Source organism: Elaeis guineensis, chromosome 5, assembly GCF_000442705.2.
Source record: "Elaeis guineensis isolate ETL-2024a chromosome 5, EG11, whole genome shotgun sequence".
NCBI classification, from domain to species: Eukaryota; Viridiplantae; Streptophyta; class Magnoliopsida; order Arecales; family Arecaceae; genus Elaeis; species Elaeis guineensis.
The window spans coordinates 38,943,467-38,966,787 of record NC_025997.2 but is presented as its reverse complement, the minus strand read 5'-3'; the positions used below and the strand labels follow the sequence as shown (position 1 = coordinate 38,966,787).

Sequence of the window (23,321 nt, the reverse complement as noted above, 5' to 3'; positions counted from 1 at the left end):
TTGTGTGATCCACCTTGTAGGCATACACGTCCGTTACGCTCTTGATTCAAGACTTGACAGTTATCACTGTAGATTTGAAATTAGTTGTAAGTCAAAATTCAATCAATCAAGCTCAACCATGGCCCTCTAATCACTGGATGAGACATAATCAATCATGGCTCAACAAGACTTACCCAATTGAGCACAACATGATCAAGTGACTTGGAAAGCATGTCCACCAATTGCCATTCCCTCCTTTAAGCATTCAAAATGTTGTCGAAACCAACCTTCCCCAACGGCTAATAAAATCACCTATGACAGAGACAAGAAAGCTCCACTTATTTACGCCATTCCCTCCCTCACTACACCCCTTCCCTTATCCCCCACATTCAGTCCCCCTCCCTCCCTCCAAATCCCAACCTCAAAATCTCATTCCCCCGGTGCCCAGTCCGTTCGTCTGTACAAAATGCAAAACGCCCACCCTCTCCCTCCCCAACCTCGTTCCAATACTCCACAGTCACAGACTAATAAGTTGTATCACTGGGTCAAATATCTGGTTTTACGAGAATCACAGCCGTCCAATTAGCAAACCTCCCTTTTTTATGAGTGGCGTAGTATAATGTAAAACATTCCTGCGGGGTAGGAGAAGCGGGACCCGAACGACCGGTTGCCATTTGGCTCCCTTTTCGCCCAGGGGGCTTGCTCTCTCGCCCTCCTGAATCCCCTTTAGAAAGAGATCGGAAACCAAACCCTCGCCCCTCTCGCTCTCCTTACTCTCTCCTTTCCCTTTGATTTCTTCCTGTTCTTCCAATTGTTTCTTCGATTTGGATCGATTCAATTCCTGGGAGCGCTCAGAACCCTAGTTTTTGAGGTGATGGAGCTGGTCGGGAGGGCGGTGAGGAAGAGATTTCCGGGGTTTGGGATCTTTGAGGGAATGGTCGAGTCTTATGATCCATCGGTAGGCTACTTCAAGGTGGTATACGAGGATGGGGACTCGGAGGAGGTCGACTTTGGGGAGATCGCCTTGATGCTGACGGAGATGGGGGAATCGTCGCCGCTGCCCGAGGGGCAGCCCAGGCGGAGTAATCGAGGGCGGAGGCCCAAGAAGCGGCGCCGGAGCGAGCCGGATCGGGTGGCGCATGGCGGTTCCGGTGGGGGAGGGGAGGATGAACTTCTGAGAGGTAAGGTTATGGGTAAGGGTTTGGTTGGGGAAGGTGGAAACGTAGTGGAGGTGGGTGGGGTTTCGGTGGAAAATGGTGCAGTGTCTGATGGGATTGTGAATGAAAATGGTGATTTGGTAGTTGGTGGAGGAACCCATGTGAATGGGGATTGTTCAAATGTGTGCATAAGGGAGATTGGTTCACCTCAGGGTTTCGAAGGAACTCCCAAAATAGAGAAATTGGAGGAGAAGGATGGTTTTGATGGTACTGATGGCTCTGAGATGAAGGCTGAAACATTGGTGGCGCATCCAGAGGAAACTGCCCATTTAGAAGGTTGTAAAGATACCCTCGTGGAGGAACCTTTGTTGAAAGATTGCAATTCTGATTATGTGTTTTCGGAAGGTCAAGGAGGGGTTAGCGCCTGTAAGGTAGAGAAGGATGAGCAGGGCCCACAGAAAAGGCAAAGGCTATCTGAGAAAATCAAGTCCCTTCCAGAGATGCCTTTGAGGAGGAGTGCTCGTAGAGCAAGAGCTGCTCAGTTATCTCCAGTGGATTCTGTTCCCCGTCAGGTGGAGAAGAATATGCTGGCTTCTGAGAATGTCATGTTTAATAGGAAAGATTGTGGCTTGGTTGTTGAGGATTCCAAGCTGGAGCTTCCCCCATCTTCGAATGATGTGGATTTAGATGGGCTCCCCATTCTTGATCTCTTCTCTGTTTATACTTGTTTAAGGTCCTTCAGTCGGTTGCTTTTTTTGAGTCCATTTCGTCTGGAAGCTTTTGTGGCAGCATTGCGATGCAAATTTGTTAATAATTTGATTGATTCCATACATTTTTCTCTCTTGCAAGCCTTGAAACAGCATTTGGAGTTTCTTTCTGAAGAAGGATCAAGGTCAGCTGCTGATTGTCTCAGGTACCTCTCATACACTATTCTATGAGTTCCTTCCTTTTAAGTTTTAAATACATCATTTTGTTGTTTAATCTTTTAAAAATTCTGGTCTGCTCACATATCTTTGTAGGAATCTCAATTGGGAGCTGTTAGACTTAGTTACATGGCCTGTATATCTTGCTGAATATTTACTAGTTCATTGTCCATCAGTGAGGTGTGACTTTAAGCTTACACATTTGAAACTTTTGAACATGGAGTACTATAAACAGCCAGCTGGGGTAAAGCTGGAGATACTTCGTTGCCTGTGTGATGATGTCATTGAAGTTGAAGTGATAAGATCAGAACTTAATGCAAGGATGATAGAATTTGAACCTAATCTGGATGTTTTTAGTAGCATGAACGGTGCAAGGAAGAGGAATTATTTGTGCATGAATGGTTCGGCACATTTGTCTTTGGCTCAAGATGCATTTGAAGAAACTGCTGATGGAAATAGCGATGAATGTTGCCTCTGTAAGATGGATGGTAGCTTAATATGCTGTGATGGTTGTCCTGCTGCTTTTCATTCTAGGTGCGTGGGAGTGGCCAAAGATCTTTTGCCTGAAGGCTACTGGTATTGTCCAGAGTGCTTGATTGAGAAAGGAGATGGATTGGTAAATTTGTCAAAGTCTTGCCATGGAGCAGAGACTTTGGGAATAGATCCACATGGACGCCTGTATTTCAGCTGTTGTGGCTATCTTTTGGTGTACGTAATTCTGCAAATCTTGCACATTTTTTTCTGCTCTACTTATCTCTTGCTGAACTGTCTTTTCTTATACAAATTCAACTTTGGTTTCCTCCAAAAAAAAAAGTCTGTATTTGCATACCATAACTGTTTAGAATTTCATTCTTCTGGGGCACAATTTGGAATACAGATGTCTGAAACTGATCTCAAATTCCATTGTTGACCTAAGGACCAAAGTACAAAGACGACGCTTAAACAGAACTTGCTTTTCTTTTTTGTATATAGGAAGGGAGAATCCATTAATTTTCACAGAGAGTAGAAATGGTGAAAATTTTCATATAAGGAAAGATTATCTTATAGGAATATAGAAAATTTGAACAATTTTAGTTAGTTATCCAAGGATTTGGGCTTGGTATAGGTTGCTGTGAGTAGGTGGCTAGGGTGCTCTAAAACATTCCTGCTCGCAAAGGTTGATGTATTTGGTTTTGTAACCACCTATATATTACCTTTTTATCGGGAGTTGGTCATAAACTTATTTTGAGAAAATTATGATTATTATGTCAGGAATATGCCAGTCTATATGTTTTCATGATTGAGCTGTCTTGTACTGGGAAAAGAAAGCATGATTCTTGTGGATCCTAAGGCTTTTCACAAAATAAAGACGACTTAATGATTTAACCTCCATCTGATATATTTTGGAGCCCAAAACAAAAAGGGAGCAAGTAAAAACCAGTAAAATCTTTATTTCTCTTTGGGCCCCACTTGCATATTGTATTTTTCTTGAGAGATAAATTCCATTGGATTGGGACCTTGACTGATCAAGTAGGGGGTACTTCATTATGAAAAGGCCCATTTTTTTTAGATGCAAAGTTCTACAGGGCTCATTCATCATTGAAAATCGGCAACTGGTTTAATGTAGAGTGGGTGAATGCATTATATGTTCTTGCTTAATGAATCTTATAGAACCTAATATTCAAGAAATTACAAATTACTTAAGTAAATATAATGTTGAATTATTGAGATCAATTTCATTAATCCTTATGAGTTGTAATTTTACTTGAATTAATCTTTTATGTTGTCATCATAGAATTTGTTTTTTAGAACATTTTCTTTGTTTTCATCTGTTTTTCTAGCTTTTTTGCCTGTATGCCTTAATGGCATTTTCTCACCAGTCGATTGAATTTTTACTTTTCTGTGGAGCAATATAGGGTTTTTTTTGTAAAGCTAGAGTCTTTTACCAATACATATTTATCTCTGCTTAGCTTGAAAGTTCTTGGAAATTATATGGAATTTTCTTGAAGAATAATAGTATGATGAATGCAAAATTCACCGTGTTTCTTGAACAATGTTTAATATAACAGTTGTTGATTAATTCATATGAGACTTTCGTAATCATGCCTTTTTCATGAACCAATAACCATGAAGACTTCGCCCGAGTATCTAAGATTTGATTCATATTATGTAAGGTTTTATTATTATTTTTCTTAATAGACAGGGAAGGAAATCCACCTGTACTATACTTACCAAAGCTCAAATACTTGGTGATGCATCGCCCAGGGCTTGCACCAAAACCCCTGGTTGTTAAATAGAGGGGTACGACCTCTAGGCTCCTGCAATATAAGATTTAATTTTTCATCTAATATGTTTGCGGTCATGCCTTTGTTCATGTAAACAATAATCATGATGTTTTCAACCAAGTATTTAAGGTTGGCTTAATGAATGAGTCCTTATTTTCTAATCATTGCTTTCAAGGACTTTGCATTTGCCAATTGCTGCTACCTACATTGTTCTTTGACATAATAAATGATAATTTTATGTAATTTGCCTATTGATTTGAATGCTCAGTTCGATAGGTTTTCAACTTCGATTACAGACTTGATGTGCATATAATGTTGGCTAGTTCTATGTTTAAAGGTTGGAGAAAACAAAACATCATATAGTGCCTGGTACTGAAACCTGCTACAGTGTCTAAGCAACATTGCATGTGAGAGACATTCTTTCACTTTATGATGTATGAACCATGTGTTATATGTTAATCAACTTAAATTTATTTAGTTATTAAGGCATCGAATGATTGTTATCTATTTTATATCTTTTTCCCACAGGATTTTCCACGTGTCGGTAATGATCTTTTCATGAGTAACTTATCCGTGAATGATTTTTATCTGTCCTTGTTAGATAGTAATCTTATCTGATTGGTATTTAAGCCATGTTTTTCGGCTTTGATATTACCAAGTTTTTTTATTAATGGTGGACTTGCAGGTCTGATTCATGTGATACAGTTGCTCCATCTCATTATTATAACAAAAATGATTTGGTGGCTGTTATCAAATTGTTGAAATCATCTCATGCTTCTTATAGTGCAATTGTGAATGCAATATCCTCATATTGGAAAGTTCCTGTAAATGCCTCTAATTCCAGCAATCATGGCCATGAGATTCCTAACGTGCATGAAGTCTTGGATGCTAGTATGCACTCTCAACACTTAGCACTCGCAAAGCAAGAGGTTTCCATTGATGGCATTATTGAAAATGCACCGAAGGAATATTCTGCTTCACCTGGATGCTCTGAACCTAATTGTCTTAGTGCTTCAGATTTAAGACAGTTGAATTTGATGGACTCTCATCAGTCTGCAGAAATAAACCGGCCATTTGCATGTTCTGAATCTGTAGATGAAATGGCTGATGCTACAACCTGTGATCAACTTTCTCAGCAAATATACAATGAATGTTCTAAGAACGAAAATGTTCCTGATAAAGAATTTATTTCTGTGAAACCAGTGGACTTATCTGTTGAGAATGAAAAATATGTTGAACTCCCTGGTTGGGGGGTTGGCATATCATTGATAACCGACCGATGGAAAGGTGTGGATTCTCGACTGCAATCTGATCCTGGTTGTTATGTGAATTACTATACTTTTGGTCGAATAGCTTTCTCTGTTGCTCAAGAGCTAATGCATAAAGCGTCTGAGAGTGGCAATAAGGAGTCTAAGAAGCCTGTTGAGGACATGATGTCACAACAACTAAAGGCGATCTCTAAGAATTCAATCAGATTTTGTTGGTACAGTAACCAGAAGTTATCATTGGATGCACAGAAAGAAAAATGTGGTTGGTGTTATTCCTGCAAAAGTCTGAATGGTAGTGATTGTTTATTTAAAGTTATGGATGACAAGCATCTTGAAAGTTCTAAGCCCCGGACAGCTGGACTTCGTTCTGAAAAGAAAAAGAAAAGTCACATTCTTTCTGCTATGCATCATATTTTGTCGATTGAAGACCGCGTGCGTTGCTTTTTATCTGGTCTATGGGAGAATCCACATTACAGTAACCTCTGGCGCAAGGCTGTTCTGAAGGCATCGGATGTTGCATCACTAAAACATCTGCTTCTTAATGTAAGTGATTACTTAATCTATTAAGGAGCTGACTGTTGTCCTGTTTCCTTTTGTTGTTAATATAGTAGAAATATACTTAATGAGAGTCCTGTGCTGCAGTTAGAATCAAATTTGCGTCGTGTTGCACTTTCAGCAGAATGGCTAAAACCTGTGGATTCTGTTGAGATAGTTGGTTCAGCATCTCATGTAGTGACTGGTTCCTTGCTTGTATCGTCAAATAATGGTGGTAGTAGAAAACAGAGCAAAAAAACCTTATCTGTTTCTGAGAGTGTTCGTGAACCTGCTGCTGGAAGTCTTTTTTGGTGGAGGGGTGGAAGACTGTCCCGACAAGTTTTTCAGTGGAAGATATTGCCTCGATCTTTGGCTTCCAAGGGTGGTCACCAAGGTTAGGATGTTCTTAATTGTTGATATTTTTCAGAGATTCTTATTTATGACCAAATGAAGAAAACATGCTAAACATCTTTTGAAATTGCAGCTGGCTGTAAGAAAATTCCAAATATATTATATCCTGATGGTTCAGAGTTTGCCAGGAGAAGCAAATTTGTTGCCTGGCGAGCTGCTGTTGAGATGTCACAGAGTGTTGCGCAGCTCATTTTTCAGGTAATAACCACTTGTATGAACCCAGGAGTCAAGGAATAAATATTTAAGTAGAAGGATTGAATAAGTTGGATATTTCAGTAGTTCTTACTATTTCGTTTAATGTGTTTTCAGATTAAAGAATTTGATTCAAATATTAGGTGGACTGAACTTTCAAACAGTCAGCTTTTCCCGCAGCTGACTAATGAATCCAAGAAATTAGCAAGGCTATTCAAGAAGGTGATGATCCGCAGAAAGTGTATTGAGGGAACAAATGTGAAATATCTACTTGATTTTGGCAAGAGAGAGTGTGTCCCTCCTATTGTTGCCAGACATGGGGTTATGTTTGAAGAACCCAATAGTGAAAGAAAGAAATATTGGTTGAATGAAATTCATGTTCCTCTAAACCTTCTGAAGTCTTTTGAAGAGAAAAAAATTGCTCGCTTACTTAAAAGGACAAATTCTGGACTGCTTTCCGAGAAGGTAAATAGCTGCAACATGAAGAAGCGCAAAAGATCAAAGGGACTTTCTCACCTAATATTGAAAGCAGAAAAATTAGAGAGCCAGCTTTGTGGGCACTGTAACAAAGATGTACTGATTAGGTATGAGATCACATACATGCACTTGCATTTTTTTTAGCTTTTTTTTTTTTTAATCTCATATACACCTGTAGTCATTAACAGTCTATGTTATTGTCCATATGGTGTGATCCTGTTGTTGAATCTAATTTGCATTTTTGGTTAGTACATATTTAGTGCTTTCAAGCTTTAGCCATAAAATTAGAATATTTAGCATTCATTTCTATTATGATGCACATAATATGCTGTTTGGTTGTGGAAGGGTTTGGTAACTTCATATTTGGTGTGATGTTTTGTAGGAAGCATATATTTAAGTTGTGCATTAGGATGCATAGAAAAGAATCTCAGAGATGCATTTTCAAAGCTGTAGCTTGTAGATTTACATAAGGCACTTGATGTTGATGGTACCTTTTTAATAGTGTTTGAAAAATGATTCAAATATTAACTTCATAATAGCTAAATGATATGCACAAAATTAATATATTTTTTCTCCTATGCAATTTGTGTTATATTAGGTTTTATTTAGATGGATCTTACAATTGAATCTAATTTTAAGTTTAGTTCTGAAAAGGCAGTTCATATCCGATAAAACTTCCTAGTTATTATTTAAAAGGTGGAGCGGGAAGGATTTGTAAGAATGAGACCAAGATCAACGAGGAACTGAATCTGAGATCATAAGCTCTTGCATGGGCAGAAAGGGCAAGGTATGAAATTGGAAGGCCAAAGTTGTTAACTTACAAAAGACAAGCAAGCATAGATAAAGTAGAGGAACATGTACTCGAGAATTGGTTAAGATATAAATAAGGGGCAATGACTTCACACTACTAGATATGGTTAGAGGTGGTAATTTATGACTCAATCCATCAACCAGATTTGCAAACGACCATCTTTAACTAGGTTTGGTTTTGACATAAATGGGCTTGGGTCATACTTGGGTCAACTCATCTAGACCTGGTTATTAAATGGGTCGGGTTCAGGTTTAGGCCTATGACCCATTTAACCCATTTTGATCTATTTAATAATTGGTCGGCTCATGTTAATTCATTTAATACTTGTTTAACCCATTTAAAATATACATAAGCCGTTTCCATCTTGTTTGACCTGACCTACTCAACTTGTTTAACCCAACCTGCCTCACCTGTTTAACCTATTTAAATCTATTTAATCTATTAAAGACCCACTTAACTTGTTTAATCTGTTTAATTTGACTCAACTTGTTTAGTAAACGGGTTATGTAGGTCTGGTGTTATCTGTTTGATAAACAGATCGTGTTCAGATATGAATTGACCTATTTAATAAGTGGGTTGGGTTCGAGTTGACAGATTTTTGACCCGACCCGACCCGATTACCATCCCTAGATATAGTAAGAGATCCTATTCACGTGTGAATCATGCAAATAATGGCATGGAGAGCTTGTAGTGTGGAGCTGTGAACTTCTATTTTTGAAGGTTAAGGGGTGCAAGAGGTATCCTTCGCAGTAGAAGTTGCATCACAAGAACAGTTAATAGGGTGCACGTAAGAGGTGGTATCTTGAGTATTATGAGCAATGATCTCAGTTACAAGGCAAAGTTTGTTTCTCTTTGACCTTTTTTTTAAAATTTTATTTTTTGATGGACTTCTTGACATGCTTGAGTATTTATGATTAGTTCACTAAAAGATAAATGAGGAAGAACCTCTAGATCTTAAATAAGGTCAGAAATATTTACTGATTTGCATAGGCTTGGTATCTAGATAATACTGAAACTCTGCATCACGGAAGTAGGTAATCTTAATAATTAACTCGAACATTTAGAAACTCAATGAGATGAGCTGGTCCTAATAAAACAACCAGCTTTAGACTACATACAAAAGGCACATTTGCAAGTCATAAATGGTGGAGCTTATTTCTGCTTAATAATGTTAAGCTGAAGTGGAACAATAGCATACAATATGTTGATTATCTCAAGTAATATCGAGAGAGATATATGTTGGATCATTCTGGTTTTACCTGGGCATTTCTGCTCCAGATTAAAGTTCCAATTCATGCTGAATTGTTATTTTTTCTCATGATTGGTTAATTTTAACGTAGAAAACTGTTTTCCTGTTGCTATGTTCTAAAACAACTGTTTAATGGTGAAGAGTAATGAACCTGCAGCCATCTTAGCAGGCTTGGTTCCAATGGTTCCAGTGATTTTCTAAAATGAAGCGAGAAGGCTTTTCTGGTTCTACCTTGCACTTATTTTGCTTCCATCAATGTCTCAATCATTTAATTTTGATGAATTCGGAGCAATGCTTCCAATGATTATGTACATCAAGCTCTTCTATGTCACTAAAGTCATGCATATATTCATGCACAGAAATATAAATACATAAACATAACTTATTTCAAAATGTATCATTTCCTTCCTGTTATGCTACATATTGGTTTCTTCCCCTTTTTTAATACTAATGATTTAACTTATGCTTCAATTTTGTTCCAACAGAGAAGCTGTGAGCTGCGAAATTTGTAATGGTATGTACTTTGAACATTGTTCAGATTTTGATTTTTAGCATTTCATGTGAAGAGCCTTTTTGTTTCTGCTGCTCCTGCTGATATTTTTACTTCAATATGAATTAATCATGTTACTTCACATCTTGATCAAATGGTAGATTGTTGATGCTTAACACTTTAAAAGCCTGAAATTCTATGCGGGAGTTATTAATTATGTCTATAGGTCAGAATATTTCTATTTAATGATTGATGGTGGTCATGGAATCAAGCAAAAGGTTATGATGACAAATCTATATCCAGCATTTCTATCAGGAAGTGTTGTTGACTAATTATGTGCTACCAAGTTGTTTCATGGTGATGATTATGCTGTTTATCCTTCAGTACTAATAGAAGGTTTGATTTAAATTTGTTGCATATATATGTCTATATGTTCTTCCTCTTCGGGAAGGTCCAATTGGAAGTGTCTAATAAATTTTGGTGGTTCGTTTTTCATGGAAATGAGGTTCTTGCAATGTTGCTCATCATGCTGAAAAGGAATGGGAGTAATGACTGGAATAGGAGTGGTGTATGACACAAGCGTGGCAGTTATGAATTTGATGTTTGTAGATGGGATTGATTTGAAAAGCCTTGAACATCTTAAGGATGCTAAAAGAAAGCGAATCTTAAGTCGCTACTGATATATATGTTGCTCGTGGGCATAAGTTTGCTGCATTATATTTATCATTTTGTTATCCTGTACCTTTTCATGGAAGAATAATGGAGGTATTGGCTGGACTATAGGATACCGAGCAGGTCATTTGAGGTCATGATGCCTTAGAATTCAGATTTCTTTGGATTGCTTGAAGCCTTAAATTATATCTCTGATGAGATATATCCTTCTTCTAATGTGAGATTATAAAAGGAAGGTTTTATTTGGGCAAAAGAAAGACTTCTTTGTTTACTTATGGTGAAAACATAAGGATCATGGAATCGAGATTCGAAATTTAGGGCTTTGTCACTTTGCTATTAAAGGAATTGGAAAATGCAGTTGGAAAATGCTTCTAGAGTGTCGATCAACTATGATGCAACGTTTAATCAGTTTTAAACATTCAAATCCAACTTGGTTTTGGTTAATAGAAATTTTTAGAACCAGATGAAGACATGGCAAGCTAAAACAGAGGTAGCAGAACGGAACCAGTCCAAGCTCAGGTTTTAACCTACTTTTGGTAGCAAGTCAAACAGGTTTGAACTAGTTTCTATTGTATTCCAACAAAATACAAACCTGGTTCACTTTTGACTTCATTATTTACAACCTCCAACATTTAGGACACTTATGATAGTGGTATCTATGCAGCCAACTTACATGCTAATATAACTGATGCAGAATTGAGCTGCATACATGCAAATATTGGATGTACAATTTGCAACTTATCAGCTTGAATATATATATTCTAGCATTGGCTGTATGTAAGTTCAAATGTGGATTGTTTGCTGTGTAAAATCATGTTATGTATAAGGTATATCCTATAATCTTTGGCTCCAACATTTGGTGTCTGATCATGGTGACTGACGTCCAAGATGGATTCTTAAGCTTGTAAAAGTAGTTAGGTAACTTCATGAGTGAAACAACTTCAAAGAAATATACAAGGATGATTGCAAAGTGGGCCGGGGTTGTCATAGGCTCTTGTCTAGGCACTTAAACCAGACTAGTTTTCCTACTTCTTTAGTTCCTTTTTTTCTTGTTCTGCCATAGCCTATGCTGTTTTCCTTTTTCCCTCAGTTCCCTTCTTCTATACCCAACCCAGTGTTGCAGCTAGTGTTTTACCCTCTTCTTCCACTGGTCATATCAACCATGTTTTTTCTCAAGGTCTTAAGTTTTGGATGCAAAACCTATCTGTTTGATTTGAAACCAATAAGGAGTTAAACTGAAAGTTTCTATTTTGGTCAGTTTTTCAGTCAGTTCACTTCGTTTTGATAGTTTCAACTGAAACTACTTTTTTCCTTTTGTTTTGGTTTGACAAGTGAATAAATTTTGTATTTTAAAAACTATCACTATTATTCAACCAGACATTTCCTTAAGTTGTGTTGCATTCATCAAAGCTTTGTTAGTAATTTATGTGGTGGATTGGCTGCAATTTCATCCATCAAAGCATCAGCATGTATATGCGATTTGTCTTTAAGCTATACACAAGACAACAACATGAGAAGATGCATGTGTATGTCTAATTTGAAAATGGGTTGTTTGGGGAGATGGGGGCCTTTTATCCGATTCGAGAAGCTCGGCGATTATGAACAGCTAATGAGGCTTTATTGATGTCACTTCTGTGTCTTTCACCTTTTTCCTATTGAAGGTGGTGCTGAATAGGTATACATAATTAATTTCTTACTCTTTTCTAGTTGTTTGAAAATTATAGTTTATGCTTGATTGATATTGACAAGTGATGCTCTTTAGATTAATAATTTCCCATGATATGTTTAATGCATTAAGCTTCCATAAGTTCCTTTTCAGTACAGAACTACCCAAACTGAAATATTATGATTCTAGATAACCCAAAACACAAGAAAATGATGTAACTTAACTTGATTTTTTTTTTTTTTTAACTTAATATTTTATATATTTATCTTTTTGACTGGTGTCTGATTCTTGGAGGGTAGCGACTGAAACAGCTGAAATGGCTGAATTCCAAACTCTACAGCTGGCAAAGAAACCAAAACCAAGTTTTAAAACCTTGGTTTTTCCTATGATGTGAAATCCAAAGCTATAAATAGGATGAAGAGAATGAGATGGATATCAATTTTGAAGATTGTGGTATTTTCATTTTTCATGAGGTTCTATTGGTTATTTGATGTTGTTTTGTGTTGCTTGTCTATGATTAGACTTGTTTTGTTATAGGTGCTGTGATGAATGGCAGAAAATGGGTTCAATTGTGCCAAATATAGTATACCCCCTCCCACCCCCCAAAAAAGAGTCTTTATGTTGTTTATATAATTTTTTTGAACATGTCTGTGATGAAGCAATATTCAAATTTTCTGCTGTCTATCATCCCTAGCTGGCTGCCTAGGCCATTGGGGGTCCAGTGTCTGGCTGCACCTGGGCAGTTTTGCAATTTTGCACTGGGAGTTCTAATCACCGTCAAGAAGCATACAATCCATCCAAGAGAAAGCTTACAAGAGGAAAAAAAGATGTGACCATTCTCTAGTTTTCATATGGTTATCATTAGTTTCAAGAACAAATTTCTATTGCAATATTGACATTTAAGAAAAATTATTCCTTGACAAGATTATGTGCCTTGAAGGGACTATTCTTAAGGACTCATTTGGTTCGCGGGAAGTGGAGGGGGGAAGAGACAATTCTTGGGAAGTGGAGGGGAGTCTCCTTGTTTGATTGGAGTTTTAAGAGGAGAGAGAATGAAAAAAAACCTTTCCATGGGAAGATAATTCCTTATATTTTATGAACCCATGAAGGAGATGGGTTTTGGGACTTTCCACGGGATGGAAATTGATGGCTATTTTTCTTTTCAAAAATATCCTTTTAATGTTGACCTTATAAATATTAATGTAATATAATATTAATATTATAGTAATATTTATATTAATATAAATAGTATAATTTTTATAATATGTTAATATTATTTTAATATTTGTACTAATGTAATATTTTTATAAATATCAATATATTAATGTTTATATCAATATTTATATTAATAAATTTGTTATATTAAAATATTAATATTATATCAATACATATATATTAATGTTGTATTAATTTAATAATATATATTAATATGATTATGATCTAAAATTTTATTTTATTATATTAATATCCTATTTATATTAATATAAATATGATATTAATATTTATACAGAGTTTGGGAGCAAAATGGTATGGTCTTATATCTATTAAGGGTATAATAAGTATTTTATACAGTTTTTCTGAGAAAGTGGATGCTCAACCAAACTTAAACCACTCTGCAATAACCCACTTTTTCATGGTCAGCCAAACATACCACAATTATATTCCTAGGTATCATATTCCCAGGAAGTAACTTCTTAGAAAAAAAGTTCTTCCACAAACCAAATGAGTCCTAGGTTATCTATCATTTGCTGTGTCGGAAGGCTGACTCATTGTTCGAGAGCTCCATTACATAACCTGGAGTTGACTAGTGCTTAACTATTGTCTCTTTTGGGTTATTTTGTGTTTTCTTATCCATTGTGTTTCCTATGAATCACCCAGCATTTGATTTGGTCTTGATATTGTATTGTTGTGGAATAGTGAGGTGGCCATGCTGTGACTCTGAAGATCTTTACATAACTTTTCCATGAGGGACCTGCTGCTTCATCTTATGGTACAATTGCAGTTTAGAATGCTTCCAGAAACTTGTGAAGCTATCCAAAAACATAACAGATAAATGGGAAAATGACTATATCATGATTCCCTTGTTAATTATGAAGCCTTTTAATTTGACACTTATAAGTGTGGATTATTGGAGGGAAATATTGGTTATGACACCTTTCTCTTATGCTTATTCAAATATACATGGGTTCTACATGTTTCTGATTTTTCTTTAGTTACCATACAGAGTTCCTCATAGATAATGTCATCATGTCATGACTTACTGCACTTTCAAATACAAGTGGACCTGGATTATCCTATTTTAGGAAAATCTTTGGGAAGCAGTTTGCATATAAGCAATATATTTCCTATAGAATTGTTTTCCATATAGCTATGTTTTTTTAATGATGTTTCATCCTTTCAAAAGTACTTAGTTATCAATGAAGAAAAGGAAATTACTTGATTATTCTTTCTTCTCTCATTAAGTTCTAAATCTGAGTGCTTAAAATGCAGCCATGTCAATGGGGTAAATTTGCAAATTTGTTAGCTGATTGTTTTTCCTTTACAGGCTATTTTCATAGAAGGCATTTCAGAGTGCCCAAAGGTGCCATCACTACAACTTACACTTGCTACAGATGCAAGGATAAAAATACTATGAAGATAAAAGCTCAAGGCCGTAAAGGAGTTTCAAAGAAAAGAAAAACCTTGACAGGTAAAAAGTCAAAGGGTTTGCCTATGAAAGGAAAGTGTGCTTCAAATGGATTGCCTAAGAAAGGAAAGCATGCGCAACGCCTGTTGCCTAAGACGGGAAAGCATGTAGTGGCGAAAAACCAAAAAAAGTTCAATGGAAAAAAGAAAGGTAAAAAAGGTAAAAAGGGTAAACCTAAAAGGAGTCAGTCCAGAAAATCAGATAATGGTATCAGCTGGCCTAAGAGAAAAAGAACAATTGTGCATCATTCCTACTGGCTAGATGGTCTTCAGTGGACAGGGAAACTAGACAATGAACAGGGGAAGTGTTTTAGAAGAAGAAAAGTTCTTCTGCCATCCCAACATTTGGGAGACCCCTCTGTACAACCAGTGTGCTGCCTTTGTGGTAAAGAATACAATTCAGACATCATCTATATTGGTTGCGAAAGTTGTGAAGGTAAAAACATCTCTCTTATGCCCCTGCTGCCTTCTGCTTGATTAATGCTTCTTGTGGTTGGTAGCAGATAGTCCAGTTATTGATTACAATGTAGCCAACATCTTTTCCTTTTCCTTTTTTTCTGGAAAAAACAATACCAAAGGGAAATGCAAAATTTATTTCTAATACAGTAATGTTCTAATTGCATAACCTCGTCTATCAAGCTTTATCCCTCTTATTTTGAGTCTTGATGATACCATACTACAGTCTAATAGCTCTTCATTGCAGCATCCAGAAAGCTTTACACATAATTTATTTTTGGAAATCTTTTTGATCTTTATGTTTCTGTGCAGATTGGTTTCATGGAGATATTTATTGCCTTACTCTTGAGAATATCAACAATCTGATTGGTTTTAAGTGCCATAAATGCCGTAGAAGAAGCATCCCTGCATGTCCATTCTCACGAAATTCAGTAATTGGTGAGGGTCAATCAAATGATGAATGCATTGGAGGGGCTGTTGGTATTGAGGATCAAACTGATAAGGAAAAATCTCACAGTGGAATATATGAAGATTGTGCAGCTACAGTTCATAATAATGTTTATCTAGATGAGGAGCAAAAAGAAGGCACTAAACATGCTGAAGAGGAACTTATGTTGTCCAGTGAAACTGGGTTAACAGCAGGACCTATTGCTGATCAGTTGCTTGAAAATGCAGAGGAAACAGTCACATCTTCTGGACATCAGAATGAAATTCAAATACTGGTAGCATCACGTGAGATGGGAGGGTTTGAATGAAATGGTGATAGTATGAGTTGCTATTAGCTGGTATGCTTGGTCATTCTGCTGTTCCACATTCAAAAACAGACAATTCTATCAGCACCATAGTTGGCTGTCATTGAAGTAAAAGATGTTTTCTTCATTTTTGATGCAATGAGTTATCATTATGGTTGGTGCAACTTCATGATTACAATTTGTTGGGATGGTCCAACTTGGTAAAAGCTCGCACATGTAAGAGAACAGTTTTTCGTGTGATTCTTGTTAGATTGAATCTGACCTGGGATTTTGCCATTAATTCTCTGTCGCGTTATGCACTCATGGATCAATGAATTGTGTAAGCATCATTCATTCCCTGACTGTTAAAAAGCTTATATGTCGTATGTTGAGTGTCTGTTAATTGGCAAATTCTATTTTTTCTCAGCTTATAAAGTCCATGGTGGATTTGGTTGCTCATCATTTCCATTTTTGGCTTGCATGCGTTGGACCAGATTCCAGAGGTTACAATCTTTCAAGTTTAATGAACTTTAAGCATTTTTTTGGCTTCCTGCTCATTTTGTTTGATTTCAACTTTCAAATGAACTTATCTGAGATATGCTAAGTTGTTCAAGAATTTTGGTGGCTTTCTTCTGTCTCAGGAACATCAGACTGTCAGATGTTATCCAAGTAAATATAGTTGCTACTGTTTGTTTTCCATTTCATTTCTCTTATCTTTTTTATGATGTTAGAATTCTATTTCTCCTTCAATACTGTAAATCATGCTTGAGCTAGGTAGTCATTCTTCATGCCAACTTCTGCATTATCTATCAGCCAGTGATGATGTGGTATTTAACTTATTGGAAGATTCATGATATCATAAAAGATTGTATTCTGTGAGTGCATAAACTGTTTATATCACCTATTTCTGCCATCTATTTGCTTATTGGTTTCCTACATTAACAAATTTTTGAAAATCAAGGAAACCCAGGAATGTGTCATTTTACGGAATGAAAACTAGACGTCTCATTCTAAGCATGAGTTGGCAAGTTTAGCTAATTTTGTTAAATTCTTAATTAGTGCGAAACTTAGGAAAAGATTCATCAGATCAAAGAACAATGGAAAAAAATATGAAGTATTCTTAGAAAATAGATGAAACATAATCCAACTTAAAGGTCTAACAGAAACTCAATATGATGAATAAGATTTACCATCTTGCTAGTTTGTTTTGGTGTCTTGTGAATCTCCTCAGGTAGAATAATGCAGTGTTGATGTTCCTGCTTATTTGTCTCAGTCATGAATATCTTCTTGCATGACTTTGTGCAATGAATTGCTTTATTGACAAAAATGCTTTTGCTTGTTTGCTGCATTTATGACATAAAGTTATGTGAGAAGATGGGCGACTTGCATAGTAGGAAAACCAATAATTGGATGCTAGGGTTCACTAATTAGTTGGAATATAAGCAATTCGAGGCCAGGTTTGGGACCTTTGGGCCCTGGGCATGAACAACAAACAAATGATAGGATTTAAATGGATGTAAGATGCAAATGATAGGACTAGTGTACTGATATCATACTTCATTTGTAAAGAAGCAAATAAAGATATGAAAGAGGAATGCTTCAGAGCGATATCACCATGGAATTGAGGCAAGAATGCTGTTTTTCCTTCCCTTTTTGCAGTTTGCCATGCTATGTCTCCGATCAGATGCTAAAATTGCTGCATGTTTTCCCTACATGAGATCATCGCAGGCCTTGTGTTTAGTGGCTGAATAAGGGTTGTTGGTTGCTGATTTTGATGTAGTATTGCGGGGATCTAAGGTAGAATGATGGGGGAAAAGTGTTTAGAGATGATTGGTGAGGGTTGATGGAAGAGTTGCACATAGTTACTGATTCAGATAACAGCCTGAAATGGGGTTTGGTGATTGATTTTTGGTTTTGAAGGTAGAGAAATGTGGCTTTGGCTTGAGGGAGAAAGTCAGAAGCGGGAATTCTAGGACTTTGTCCATATCTTTGGGATGCACTTAGAGAGGGGTTCAATCCCCTCAGACCACTCAAAGAAATTCATTGATCTTTGATCATGACCTGCGGTTGTCTTTTATGGCATTTCTTTGCCATCTAGAAGGGGAAAGTACAATAAATGGAAGAAGTAAACTGATGTAGGAATGAAGAAAGTTGGAATGAAATTATGGATCTTGGTGTTGATTCATCATCTTCCACATTGTCAGAATTGCATCCTTCATTGAATCTCCCACCAACTTCGATATGTAGTAGAATCTTTGGTAGAAGATTATTTTTATTTTTTCTAGAATTTGGAAGATCTTGGTTGGAGATTCATCAACATTTAGTTGGATCTTTGATCAGTAATTGTCCTTGATAGCAGATCACCTTTATAGGTTCGCCATAATAAAATAGTAAGAAGATATAGCATAATATCTGCTATTGCTTGACTTCTTAAGGGCACAATCCTTTTCAAATAATCCTATTGATAGACAACATATATTTTATAATCTTGCAACTTCATAAATATGGCAAATGAAATCGTTATGAAACAACTCTTAAATTATGAAAGTAATACTGAATATTACCTGGAAATTCTTTCAGGTCCACATAGCCAATCAATTAACTCAAAATACTTCCACTAGAGCAAGCATCCAGTTATTTAGAATGCCAGAGAGGTTCTATACCCTGGCAAAAATTAGGAGGTGCGGTACTATAATCATAAAAAATAGTTCTGAATCTTTTGGTTGACATGGATTTTTCATCTAGAAGTGCATCATGGGATAAATGTACCCATTTTCTCTAACTTAAATCGGTTGCCTTGTAACTGAGAGAGTTGGTGTCCGGTGGATGTAGTTCTTGATAGGAATAGTCGTCTACTTTTTGTGTAGGGATACAAGTTCCCAGAATATTGCAAATGGCTATCAAAAATTACAACTTCTGCATTTATGGGTTGATCTCTTTGCTATTTTACAATTAAGTTAGATATAATAAGTGATTCAGGCCCAGTTTGGCAAAGTTTTGGAGAGCGAAAAAGTATTTTCTGGCCCTCCATTAGCACTTTTGGTTGGTGTAGTGGTGTTCAGTAAAAAATCTAGAAGTTGTTTTGGCTTTGCTAGCAAGCTGAAAAGATCTATTTGGGAGAAGCTCCATTTTGTAGCTTCTTCCAAAAAGTGCTTTCTAGTGGATGTTGAGAAGTTGTTTTGGCTTTAATAAAATTTTTGTGGTGACCAAAATTCTCATGAACAAATACCATAAAAAATATTATACTATGTAATAATATATTAATATGTAATAATAATAATTATAATACTTTATATTAGAATATTGTATATAATATGTAATATTACATTGTATTATACTCTTATCAAACACATGTTAAAGTTTCAAAGCACTTTACAACTGTAAGAACCAAACAACAAATAGCTTTTTGTAAAAGCTCTACTCTCCAAAAGCTTACAAAAGCTCTACTACTAAGAGCAATCCCAAACAGGGCCTTAGTCTTTTTTATTGATTCGTGAGATGAAAGGTGAAGAAAGGGGTATAATCAATCGATTTGGTCTTTACATTGTTGGGCTTGGTTCATTCATGTCTGTCAACTGCTGGTGATCATAACTTTGGGGGTTGAGTCATAATTTCAGCCTGCCACTTGTCATATTTTGGCCCATTGCATCCCCACCAGTCTCTAGCAGTTTAATGTTAAAGACTGCAATCTTATGTAACTAGTTCAAGTCACAAGATTTAGGAGTCTATAAACAGAATGTTGAGTAGGAAAAACCTGACTCCTGCTACCAATTGACCATCTAGTGGTTGTTTCTTAGCATGCATTGCATGTAGAGGTCCTTCATGGTGCCACCAGTTGCTGTTGGCATGCCTACCATGCAATATTTTAAAAGAAAGGCCTGAGGAGGCTCCTCAATTGTGAGATCAAGTGGCAACATGGTTTCCATTCCCATGTATTAGAAATCTCTGTCCTTTCCTTTTTAATCTTCTTCATCTAGCATAATTTTGATGCAGATCTTTCAAGTCACTGTGGTTGTTCTTATTGATCTGGTGTATTTTGAGAAGGCATCAAGCTCATTATCTTTTTGTTGATCATTGGATCTATACAGAGGGAAACTTCTAAGGTGCCGCACCCATTACCAAATATCTCATGAAGCTCTTTCCTGCACATGTTTTCTAAGCACTTCCTATCCTTGAGTCTTTTAAAGATCTGTTTCCCAGCACCTGCACCTGAATCTGCTATCATGTTCACTGCTTCAGGTAATTAAAGTTGGACCATTTAGCTCCAGGTGACTAGGATGTAGATTCTTCTCTTCTGTTATGTTTTTGATGATGATGGCGGGTTGATAGTTCAACGTTAACTCAAAGTAGACGAGCTGTTCAACTTAGTTATGGTTCAACCCTGAGAAATCTTTTTGTGGCATATGATGTCCCAATTTGTGATTTTCTTGGATGATTTTAATCATATATTTGACCGGTGTTAGTCTTGGGTAATATATTTTCATATTTATTCTTTTCTTTTAGTGCCTTCATTTATTTCCCTAAAATGCCAGTAAGAAAAGTATATTACTAAAATTGTAGGGTTGTCATGCAAATGAGTGCCTTTTCACGTATTTTGACTTGATGATGGTGTACTGATCATCTTCAAGGTGTGAATGTAGTGGAAGAGGAAAAATCCAGGGAATGTTTAGCGACCTTGATGCTTTATTGATAAGCTTGTTGTTTCTTCTACTCACACCAGTGTGTTGTCTACACCATGCTTTTCCTCACATGCCAAAATCTCATGTGCTGGTGCAGACCAGCTGTCACCCATATGTCATTAAAATAATGATTAATCACCCATTTAAAATGGTTGAAGAGTGCCTAAAAGTTTATACAAGAAAAAGGATCTCCATGTCCCCTCTATGTTCATAGCAATTTTGGGTCAGATTCACAACAAATTCTTAATGTTTTCCTTTTAGTATTTTAGCAATAATGTACGGATGCAGGAGTGAAGTGCTTGGTAGCTGTTATGATCACAACAGATGCACGGCAATGGGGTATCCTGGAATCCTTCCTACCCTCCTTGAAACTAGCTCTGGAAGCGTCTCAGGCGAAGTGCCCTATTCTTTTTAACCCCTTGGAAATCATACCCGTGGTGGATACAGGAATTTTTAGTTAAAAAGTTGTAATTCTTATTCTAGAGGAGGAAGCTTTTCTGTTCTTTTAATTCAGTGATGGTTTTTACATGTTAGATAGCTATGCTGGATATTGAGTATGGTAAAACAAGCTAACGGCAAAGCTAGACTTTGTGCCAACATATTTTCCATACTGTTACAGATGGGAAATTAGAAAATTTTCAGTCCACCAAAAGGCAACCTAATTGCCCTCATGAACACGTGGTGTACCTGAAACAAGTGAAAACGGGCAAGGAAATGTGGCATCTTATTACTTAATCCTCATGAAGATTTAAGGTAGTGTATGTTTATAACTAGCAGCCCACAGTTTTGGTCTCCTGGTTAACAGTCAGCTCTAACATGCCAGCACTGCACTGCTTACCACTTTATGATTTCTTACCATACATGCAGTCATTTACTGTATATTTATTAATTATTAGGATCATACCATTATTGATCTGCTGTCTATGTGTCTGCCATGCTTGTGACAAACCTTGATGGTAATAAATGACAAAGTAGGTTGTGCAATACCATTCCAAATTAACTGGGATGAGGCCTGTTGGGAAAAATTATAATATAAATTTCCTGCATACAGTTACTATTTTAGTGCCTGGGCATGGGATATGCATTTATGGACAATAAAAAGATTTTTACTTATGATAGCTATTGATAATTACCTGATCATCTTCTATAATCTTTCTTCTCATCTGATGTTATAACTGTAAAGCTATTCTCAAGTAGAATGGAAGGTGAACAGTTTATTTTGTTGCTCATATTTCATTCCTTGTGGGCAGGAGGGTACACTGGGCATGCTGTTGAAGATAACACTATTCTTCTGCTGTTTGGAGACCATAGTTCAACATTCTATCTCACTCTACAATTGGTTTATCTTTTTCTGCGGAATCAACACATTTCCATCCATTCTTTGACCTGAGTAGGAAAATGGAAGCTAATCTACTAACTCAAACGTTTATTCAAAGATATCATTTAGACATGCGAAAGACATTGATCTGAGCTTACACCCTCTTGTTATTATCACTTGTCTGGATATAAAAAGCAAGGAATCAAAAATTTTAATTTACATGGTTAATTCTCGATATTGATTAACATCACATTCAGAAACTTCTTGTTGTCAGCAGGTTCATTGGTATTAAGTTTTATCTTCTTGCATATAAACTAATTTGTATGAGGATGTTTCCCTGCAAGCCTATTCTGCATGAACTTTGCTGCAGATGTTGCGACAGATTAGGGACTAGGTGTGCATTTTCTCCAGAGGAAGACTTTGATATTCCTATTTAAATGGGTTAAAATATGTTAAAAGCATCAAAAGTCCCTGTTCTTGAGCTTGGATTCATGGTTATTTCTGTTTTTGATGAAACGAGGAAGAGTTTTCTGGTGAAATCAAAGAAATCAGATTGCTAGAAAACATGGATATTTATCTATTTCTCAGTAAATTTGCAAGTTTAGGTGTTAGTTGATAACCATCAATTTTAATTTAGTATAGAAATGATTGTACAGTATTATTTGAAATCAGTATTTAGAGTTTATTAGCAGAGTATGGGATGCGATATGTTGAGATAAATATAATTGGCTTGAATATGCATGCTAGATATCTGTCTGCTAAATTTCCATATGAATTCAGGACAGACTGACATCTAATTTGAAGATGGAAATGAAACACTCACTAGAATTTTGACAGTCCCATTATAATTTTTCAACAGTCAAACATCGCATCCTCTAATGCATAATATCCTAGTTTCAGATGGTGAAGCTGTTCCGGCTATTTCGTTGTTAGAAAATAATGAAAAGATATATATAAAAAAAAGGGTCATATTCAACATTTCCATGTTAACCCCTATTAATGAATGCTTTGCTCTGCCCTTCTAACAAAGTAGTGGTACTCATAACTGAAACAATTGGATTTGTGCGGCATGAGGATCCTAAGGCCTTTCCATGTTTTTGCTAACAAAATATGGATTTTTCTGTTTCTTACATTTAGGAGTTGAGAACTTGATGATTCTTTTGTGGGTATAATTTGTGTCCTTCAGTGACAGCATTTATAGAACCAACCACAGAATCATACATACCTTTGTGTCTCATTAAAAATTGCTGCAATAGAATATGTAATTGTACCTTTTCCATTAATTTGAAGATTACATTATATTATGCAGATCTAGTGGTTTATCTGGCTGTAGGATATGATTCATGTCTTCCACCAGGA

The 23,321-nt window shown here is 36.3% G+C and overlaps 1 protein-coding gene across 4 annotated transcripts; it reads left to right on the top strand.

The window, feature by feature from the left end:
- Positions 1-630: 630 nt before the first annotated feature.
- On the top strand, positions 631-22,190 carry LOC105045366 (DDT domain-containing protein PTM). 4 transcript variants are annotated; one of them, XM_019850794.3, is made up of 12 exons: positions 631-2,049; positions 2,156-2,767; positions 5,009-6,134; positions 6,234-6,519; positions 6,610-6,734; positions 6,846-7,312; positions 9,751-9,779; positions 14,639-15,214; positions 15,547-16,305; positions 16,393-16,468; positions 20,054-20,204; positions 21,895-22,190. In XM_019850794.3, exons 1-9 carry the CDS (start codon positions 854-856, stop codon positions 15,987-15,989), a joined length of 4,860 nt encoding a protein of 1,619 aa, XP_019706353.1. In that variant the 5' UTR covers positions 631-853; the 3' UTR covers positions 15,990-16,305; positions 16,393-16,468; positions 20,054-20,204; positions 21,895-22,190. The 4 variants fall into 4 exon arrangements, with proteins under 4 accessions (XP_019706353.1, XP_010921924.1, XP_073114009.1 ...); XM_010923622.4 differs by lacking the exon at positions 20,054-20,204 and adding an exon at positions 16,607-16,634; XM_073257908.1 differs by lacking the exon at positions 20,054-20,204 and having other exon boundaries at positions 5,168-6,134.
- Positions 22,191-23,321: the final 1,131 nt, after the last annotated feature.

Excerpts from the sequence above, each read along its gene's own strand:
- LOC105045366 (XM_010923621.4), top strand. The coding sequence starts at position 854 with ATGGAGCTGGTCGGGAGGGCGGTGAGGAAGAGATTTCCGGGGTTTGGG. Across the intron at positions 2,768-5,008 it reads TGTTGTGGCTATCTTTTGGT|GTCTGATTCATGTGATACAG; the intron begins GTACGTAATTCT and ends GTGGACTTGCAG. Across the intron at positions 6,520-6,609 it reads TTCCAAGGGTGGTCACCAAG|CTGGCTGTAAGAAAATTCCA; the intron begins GTTAGGATGTTC and ends TTGAAATTGCAG.